The sequence below is a fragment of the Trichomonas vaginalis genome, chromosome IV (assembly GCF_026262505.1).
Source record: "Trichomonas vaginalis G3 chromosome IV, whole genome shotgun sequence".
Classification (NCBI taxonomy): Eukaryota; Parabasalia; order Trichomonadida; family Trichomonadidae; genus Trichomonas; species Trichomonas vaginalis.
Window position 1 is genome coordinate 31,842,746 of NC_067206.1, and position 9,137 is coordinate 31,851,882.

The window sequence follows — 9,137 nt, forward strand, 5'->3', positions numbered from 1 at the left end:
AAACAAGTTACTTATGAAGAACTTTGCATGTTCTTATTAGAGATTCATGATCCGGCTCAAACTAATAGTTAAGGACCAGACATCCATCTTCTATGCAGCAGTGATATCTTTTACATTGGCGAAAACCAGAAGGAAACTGTTCTTAATGTTAATCAAGTCAATACTTACGTTGCAGAAGCGATAAGATCTGGGGTGTCGAAGATTACCAACAGAACTATTATGATAAGAATTGTGAAGAAACATATTGCCATAGAAGTGTGAAGGAATTTTAATTCGGCAAAAATGGTTTAATATAACTTATATATGACAATCTACTTAATCTTTTTTTCTATAGAATTATGCCCACATATTTGAATTGAAGAATCTCCATAAGTAGAAAATTGCAGATTATGTATCTCATTAAGACCTCTTCTAATTTCAATAATCATATCTAACATCAATTTGAAAAGCATGATTGCTATAGTTAATAATAAACTCATCTCACTACATCCGAGGATGAAACATAATAATGAAATTATAAAATCTCATGAATGTATCGATGTTACTTTATTTGATTTGATTTATTAATAGAATTTTCTTTGAAAAAAAAAAAAAAAAAAAAAAAAAAAAGGTAGTGGGGCTTCCAGGCACTTCGTGCCCTCTAGCCCTGAAGATGTTTAGTATAAATGAAGTTTTTATTCGGAGGGCTTCCAGGCGCGTTGCGCCCTCTAGCCCCGAAGATGTTTAGTATAAATGAAGTTTTTATTCGGAGGGCTTCCAGGCGCGTTGCGCCCTCTAGCCCATAAAAAATTTCTGAGGACGAGCCAGCCGTTGACTTTTTTGTAGAGCACTCAAAATAGTATAACTTTGTCCGGACAAGTAAGGGTCTATCGTCGCTACAGGAAAAGTTACAGGCGTTCCAAGGAAGTACTTTGAGAAGCCTTTTCTCCATTATAGAATGAGATAGGACGGTTATTTTACAAAACTGACAACACTTTGACCGAGTAGTTTTTTGTGCTGAACAAAAAGTGTCATATAAACATCTGTCAAAAACCGCTTTTTAACTTCACTTAAAATGCCACGTAAGCTACGTAAGAATATACGTAAGAGGAAGGGAGCATTGAAACATCCAATAGTAAAACTGACACCACAACAACAGTTGCAACAACAAATGATGAATGACCCCACTATGTTGCAACAAATGTCAAGCAACCCTATGCTTTTAAACCGAGTTATTGGTGCACAGAGTGGAGGTTTAAGAGCGGCACTTTTAGCGAAAATGGCAGGCTATGGTGGAGCTGCAGACGGAACAGCTTATAACCCTCAAAGTCAAATGAATTTGAGTTCACTCAAAAATCAAATAACAGATGTCAAAAAGTCAAACATAGACATACAGAAACAAATAAGTGAAAACGAAAAAGAACTAGAATATGACAGACACACAAAGAAACTCAATGAGTTAAACGTAGAGAAAAAGAAGAAAGAAGAACAACTGAAAGAACTAAGTACAGAGGAATATGCGAAAAAAGTGTCAGAAAAAGCGCAGAAGTAGCAAAAATGGAACAAGATGTTATAAATTTGAAAAACCATACTACTCAATATAAAGTACTGAAAGATGAAGAGATAAAACAAAAAGCCCTGAAGACATATATGGATAGCGATGAGTATAAAAAAGAAGTTGAAGCAAATGTAAAGGCAGAAAAACTTTTACAGTTGCAAAACCAAACCGTACAGTATGAAAATTAGCACAAGAAAGTAAAAATAACGACGCAGCCATGCAAAAGGCAATGAAAAGCGCAGAATATATAAAAGCTAATAATGACTGGTTGATGCCCAAGCCAACGCCAAAGCAGCCCAACTTTATGGGTCAATAAGGACAAAAATACAAGCGGATGAAGACAGTTCAAATGAAGCTTTAATGAATGCTGACTTTAAGAACGCCTTCGAAGCTCTTCATAGTAAGGTGAAACTAGTGAACGACTTCTCATCTGGAAGAAACTGAAGTCTGAAGGTTTCGACAAAGAGTTAAGAGAAGTAGCACAAAATATGACGAAAATAACAGATGCAGCAACGAGACAGGCAGTTCAAGTGCCTATGACGCCGTTAGAGCAACTGTTGTGGAAAGTCAAGAAAAAGAGTTACAACAGACCAAAAACAGACCTAGTAATGCTTTCTTAAGACGAAAAGTCAGGTAGGACATTATGCTGCAGATGGAACTATGTGCCAGCTGGTGGAACTTATATACCAGCTGGTGGAACTTATATACTAGCTAGTGGAACTTATATACCACCAAACCCTCCAAGAGAAGCACCTGCACCAGGACTACCTAAAACATTTACATCGTCACATGGACACAGACACAGGCATGCACCAAAACAACAACAACAACCAACAGTTCAAAATCCAGCACCACAACCAACAGTTCAAAACACTGCACCACAACCAACAGTTCAAAACACTGCACCACAACCAACAGTTCAAAACACTGCACAGCAACAACCACAAACAGAGCAAGGACATAAAAGAAGTAGAGAAAAAGGAAACCAAGAATTCTTAAAAATGCTTAAGGAAGATTATGGTTACCCAGATACTCTTGACTTTAGTGACAGATATAAAGAAGCTATTAAAAAGTTCAAGGAAGGAAATACTGACCCGAACCTATTTAGCTTTATGGTTCAGCACCAAATGGGATATAATTTCAAACCTGGAAAATACAAGCTCGCTAAGGGATATGATTTAATAGCATATCATCCAAATGACATGGATGAATTTACTCCGAGATATTTGATGTCAGAGCTAAATGACAATTCAACTTTCGTCATGAAACGCGTAAAAAATAGAGACGGAACGAAAGAACAAAAGCTTATGAATGCGGATGACGTAGATAGGGAAATTGTTGAAAACGGTCTCGGAATATATGAAATGCCAGCAGATGAGGTACAAGAAACTCCACAGGAAGAGTTCAGATACAACCAGACATGGAAGAAATAGTTCAGCAACAACAGCTAGAAGAGCCTGAAGGAAACGAACAAGTCCTTCCTTTGGAAACTAATTCACAGAACTAGATGAAGATTTGGAACAGCCGAAAAATCTTGACCCTCAACAAGAGTATGCGGAGAATATGGAATATTTCCAAGAGTCTAAGAAAGATTCGGCTGACATAGTAGAAGAATATCGAAAATGTTTGCCGACATACAAAAGACTCCAACACCAGATGAAAATATTCAGCATAGAATGAAAGTACTGAAAGAAAATGTACACAAATACAACAACCCTTTTTACTTACGAGCATTTAACGTTCAATCTTCGGATGAACTCGGTGAAAATAAAAGGTTAAATTTCAAGAAAACATATAGAAATGAAACATTGTTTAAAGTTCATTCAGAACCTAACCAAGATGGAAACAAACCTACTTTTGTTTCTGCAGACGATGGAACTACAATGAGATGGGGTCATAAAGCTAATCCAGATAGGTGGTTCATAAACTTACAACCACAATTCCAAGAAGTTGTAGACGCAATGGAATTGAATGGTGAACGAGATATAGCTGGTATTTTAAGCGCGGCTTTAATGCCATTGAAAGTATGAAACATGCAGATATTTTGGACCAGTATGAAATGAACATGGCTGATGGAAATATAACACCTGACGTTCTAGAACATTTTATCTCAAAGAACTACACAGAACCATAGAGATGGTATATTTGGTGAAGAGTTTAGAAAGAAAGTTAGGGAGGGAGAAGGAAGAGAACCTATTGTACATGACCTTGCAAATGAAAGTTTACAAAATGTCATAAAAACTTACTTTGCAGACAATGAACCGAGAAGGGATGAATATTTAAGAAAACTCAAATGGACAGTACAAATGAAATGTTAGTATTGAAAAACATGTTCCTTGACAAAATAAAACCAACTACAGAAATAAACGACGCAAGACTGAAAGATTGGGTAAAAGCTTTCCCATTCACAAAAGATATAGTTGGTAACATGGAAAGAAACCAGAATGGCTACAAAAACATATATTTGGAAACGAGCATATTCCATATGGACAAGCTCTGTTTGAAGAGCTTGAACCAGAAACTCAGGAAAGAGTCATGCAAACAATACGCAAAGACTCAAATACAAACTATGACAAACTCTTTCTAGGATATAGGTTACCTGAGATGGGCGACCAGAGCCAAAAGGCAAAAAGGACATGGGAAATTTGCAACATACTAGATGAACATGAGGCAAAGATGCAACAACTTGAAGCAGAGGGCAATGAAGGAAAAAGAAGAGTTAAAAACTCAGTCAGGAAGAAAGTAAAGCTTGGTCCACGTGGGTTCTATTATGACATATAAATCCAACTATTCTATATTTTTACTCATTGAATTGTACGCCGCTCAGAATATAACGCCAACAGTTTTGGATGCCATGAATGGAAATGTTTCCGAATGGTATAACGATGCGACAATGCCATTAGAAGGTCAGAAATAGTTCCTGGAACTTACGAATATACAACTGCTGTTTCTTATGGAAACGTAGGTGAGTTTGGAGAAGGTTCTTCAACAACAGTAGATATTGCTTGCGACAGGTTTCATATAATTTCTATTGACAACTCTTTCTTATACGTGGAACAAGACATTGAAATAAAACCTTCTGCCAAGTTGTCTGACAAGAAAGGTTGCAATGGAATTTTCTATGTCGGATACCAATATGCTCCAGAAGTTTTCATGGGATATAAGATATATTCTAACTCTGACTTAGTTCAAACAGTAACATGGGCAAACTATGAATGGTTCGCTTTGAGAAACTCAGTACAACCACAAGCTAGAGAACAAACAGACCAGTACGCAACCATTGAGAAAATAAGAAGACTTGACCTAACGTTCCAGGAGTTTATGTTACCTTTCTGGTTCAGATGGAAATGCTGTCACTAAAGTAAAACTGAAACTTAGGTTCTTTGTCATCTTTCTCATCTTCAGGTTTTTAAGATACTTGCCAAACTGGGCAGGAAAAATTTCTATTGAACTTACTCCAAGCAAAAATAACTTAGTCATTGCACCAACGCAAGACCCATTCACTCTTACAGACGTAAAGGGAGCAAATCAAACGTCATTCGCCGAATTTTGCAAAGACAAAGTTGACTTAGACTTTGGTTTCTCAAACCTCAACACTGAAGTAAGGTATTATTTCAATGCTGCTGGAACTGCTTGGGACCCAGTTAGGTTTACATGCGAACAGTTTATGCAAGAGAATAGAAAGCAGACTTGCAGTCTATATGTTGGACCCAGATATTTCAAATGCTTTAGCTGCCAAATATATTGCAGTTCCACTTATGTTCCCTATACACAATATCTGTCAAAGACTTTGCAGGTGAAGTTGGAAACCAAAATCCAGGAACCGCAGGTGCAAGAACAGATATTGCTTTAACAACTGCAATGAAACACGCAGATACTATGTTTGTACTGTTCAGACGAACTATAAATGACTATTCTTGTTTCTACAACCCTGGTATTAAATATCATATAAACATAGATGGCAAATATTATCCAAGAGAAGAATATTCTACAGTTGAGGATATGAGGTCATACAACTTGACATTAGATGCTATGAACTTTAACAACAACTTCACAACAACCATTAACCCTGAAATGCAAAGTTCTATTATGCCATATGTGAAAGTATGGACTCATACAGGAAGTCAAAAAACTCAATATACAAATGGAGACCGTTCAAACTTTTGGCTTGGCATTCCATTTGCTGACTCAGAAGACTTTATGGGTGGTATTTCAACTGTTGGTACTGTACAAATACAATATACTGGTGACAGAGACGGTCCATATGAACTGAGAGCAAAGAAGTTTACAAAACCAATAGCACTTTTCACGGAAGATGCTCTTTTGAAGATTCGTTCGATGAAACCTGCTGGGGCTCCTCAGATTGGCATAACGACAGCTTCCATCGAGCAGATTTTGGCAGCAGGTCAGTAAGTTGTTCTTGAACTGACTTCTCTCCGTCAAATATTGACAGTACGCCAGTTTTGACATAGTATTGTATTATAAACTTTCCTTTAGTAATATCGGTCAGTTTTGTTGTTATATTTTTGTCAACGTCAAGAACTTTCACCATTTCAGTTATACCAACTCTCTCTGCTTTATGAAAATATTTTGGTTCAGCAAAGACTGCTATTCTATAACATTTTCCATTGTTTGTATAAAGAACTATTCTGTCAATGTATTTGTATTGTTTGTGAGTATAAACTTTGTTCTGCTTCAATTCAATAAGATATCCGAATACGTCCATCTTTTTATTCGAAGTAAAATGTCATTTCCGAAAAATAGAAGCGTAAGTGTTTCAAAAGGTTTAATGGCGGTGGCAGATGTGAAGTTAAATTCACCAACTCAAACAAACAGTCAAAGTGTTGTTGTCAATGTCAAAGAAAGAGATGTTGAAGTGGGGAAACCATACGAAGACGAAGATGGTATAACAATAGTTCCTGTAAAAGAACAACCAACATATCCTGAAGTTAGAGAGACTTAAGTTCTGTTGCAGATATTCGAAATGACTACATGCAACTTAAAGACAAACTTAAAACTCAGGAGAAGATTTGTCAAGCTTTAGGTATAATGTTAACTTGGTCGAACACAACCCTGTAAAAGTGAACTCATATGTCATCGCACCTCATGAAGTTTTGAAAGAACTATTGAAACTTTTGACAGAGGCAGACGATATAAACATCAAAGAAATAGAAAACCAAAAAGAGAGAGAGAGAGTATACACGAGAACCACGGATCGGTGGCTTCACTCTCTCCAATCTGAGACCGTTCAGCTCTCACAGAGAAGAGTTGACTCCAACGTAGAGTGCAGATGGCTGCAGAGTGTAAGATCCATCGGAGACATAGCTGGTATTTTAAGCGCGGCTTTACCGAGCACTGATTGAAAAGATATTAAAATATGCAGATATACTTGTTGGTATTGGGTCAAGGTAAAGTATTGAACAAAATTAATGTGTGAACGTATGCCATTGTCGAACGAAAATACAGACAAACAGTTATATATGAGTTTGAGACCAAAGAATGGTGTAACTCGACCTGTCCGATTCAAAGACTCAGGAGCGCCATGAAATTAAACGGAAATTAGCTAGGAAGGAATATAAAAAATGGACTGGTTGCCACCACCTCCACCTCCACCACCTTTACCTGTTCCTCAAGTAAATAAGCCTTTCCCGTTCCCAAGAATTCCACATTTTAATTCAAATTCGAATAAAAAACGTTTTATTTCATGCAATGTTTTATTTCTGTGCCGTCTTCAAGTATGCCCCAGTACTTACGCTTGGAGAGGACATGAACTTCGGTGAAAATTTTGTCCAATTTGAATTGACCCATCTTCTCACCGACTAAACCCATTTCAATGAGTTTGTTGTACCCTTCTTCGTTCGTCATGAGTGCGTCAATGTTCTCATAGTAAACCTTCCACTTTGGATTTGACTTCCGGAGAAGAATTTGTTGTAGTTGTCAAGGACTGCCTTTGCGAACTGAGGGTATGACCAATGTTCGACAATAGGTTTTAATGGTGGTTACTAAGCCATTTTGACCTTGAGTGAATTCGTACTTCAAAACAAAAGGAGAAAACCTTCAACAAGTTGTGTCGACCTTCTCATAATGTTTACTCTTCATCTCTTGAGGTTTCTTAATGGAATATCCCATGTCGAATTCATAAGCAATTTGAGTGTCATTGCAAGTTTGGGGTTTGAAGCTTTCTAATATCATACAGTTGTTGTATGACTTTTCCAACTGTATAGTTCTCTTCCTGGGAACTCACCATCTTCCGTTTGGAATTCCAGTCGGAATATATTGGACAAACCTCATGTACGCAAGGCGTTAAGGTCGACATAGTATATCTTTTACATCTGAGTCGAACTTGTCGCAACCAATTGGTCCAGTTTGTGGAAATTCAAGTGAGTCTCTTATCTTCTGAGAAACTTCTTCCCTGTTATCTCATAAACATCGTCGAAGCAACCTGTTTCATATAAAACCTTCTGACCTAACTCAGATGCTCTCCAATACAATTTGACGTCAATTGGATGTCTCAATGGAAGTTTGTTTATAGCATCTTGAAGTTCTTGCAACCTCATTGGAAGTTCTTCTGGTTCAGGTTGGTATCCGAACAATCCAACTCCTTGTGGAATTGTGTACTTCTTTTGTACTAGAACTTTGTCTGGAACAACTTTTGGTCTTGCTAACAATGAAAAGTTTGTTTCGTCTTTTGGTACAAAAGTTTCTGTCAGCTTGTCATCTGGAATCGGTTCCAACAAGCCTTTCTCGAAAAGAATGTTAACAGCTCTGACAATGTTGCACTTGCCTTTTCCGAACAATGGGTTTGTAAGACTTTCGTTCAACATGAAGTGGTTGTGGACAATTACAATCTTCAACCATGGTAAGTCTTTGTCAACAACATAGTCGTCATGTGAAGAACCTTTAGCTGTAGGTATGTTGACTCGGATATTGACATTTGCCAACGGTGCAATTTTTGCCAATTGACCTCTGAGCATGTACCTTGTCTTCACACATGACTCAAGATACTTCATTTTCTCTTCTGTAACAAGACCAGAGTTCCTGAGACATGTAAGAATACAAGGTTCATTGACAATTGTTTCAATTGAATTGTAAATTCCATACCTTGTCAAGTCAATGTCAGACTTATTTCTGAACGGGAAATACCCAGCATGTTGTCTGACTGCTTGAGGGTTAGGTTGGTACCATTCGAACTTGACACTTGCAATTCCTTCAATTGCATTCAAAATGTCTGAGTCGGAGTCAACCATTTGTTCTCTCTTTGTAGTCTTGAAAGCGTCAAGAAGTTTTGCAGCTGTTTGTTCATTGCCATTTGCATAGTAAATGTGACCATCCAAATCTGTTATGGTCAATCTGAGATTGTATCCTTTCTTATTTCCGTCTTGAATTGCAGCAAGTACACCCATGAAGCCTTCTTTGTTCTTTCCATCGTCAAAGTTTACTGTAAAGGTTCGACCAGATGTAATTTGGCTTCTAACTTCACGGTACTTCTCATATGCATATCTTGTTCTTTCCATGGGAGCATGACCATCCTCTGCACTACCTTTTTTCCTTCTCAAAGGATGCAATTGTTCGTCGTGTTTCCAGTAGAATCTGGCAAAGC

General features: G+C 37.4%; 2 protein-coding genes and 2 pseudogenes across 4 annotated transcripts, besides 2 other annotated features; all 4 read left to right on the top strand.

The window, feature by feature from the left end:
* Positions 1–581: 581 nt before the first annotated feature.
* Positions 582–680: a terminal%2Cinverted (terminal inverted repeat of Maverick-3 transposon ID:TVAGG3_0204300).
* Positions 582–9,137: part of a mobile genetic element that runs on past the window's edge.
* Positions 1,055–1,846, top strand: TVAGG3_0204310 (annotated as a pseudogene). Its single transcript has one exon. A coding segment is annotated over exon 1 (792 nt).
* Positions 2,026–2,783, top strand: TVAGG3_0204320 (annotated as a pseudogene). The gene has a single exon. A coding segment is annotated over exon 1 (758 nt).
* On the top strand, positions 4,142–4,318 carry TVAGG3_0204330 (protein of unknown function, DUF4106 family; the record flags this gene model as incomplete). Its single annotated transcript, XM_051226412.1, has 1 exon — positions 4,142–4,318. The coding sequence occupies one exon, from the start codon at positions 4,142–4,144 to the stop codon at positions 4,316–4,318; it is 177 nt and encodes a 58-aa protein (XP_051111398.1).
* On the top strand, positions 5,627–5,950 carry TVAGG3_0204340 (protein of unknown function, DUF4106 family; the record flags this gene model as incomplete). Its single annotated transcript, XM_051226413.1, has 1 exon — positions 5,627–5,950. One exon carries the CDS (start codon positions 5,627–5,629, stop codon positions 5,948–5,950), a length of 324 nt encoding a protein of 107 aa, XP_051111399.1.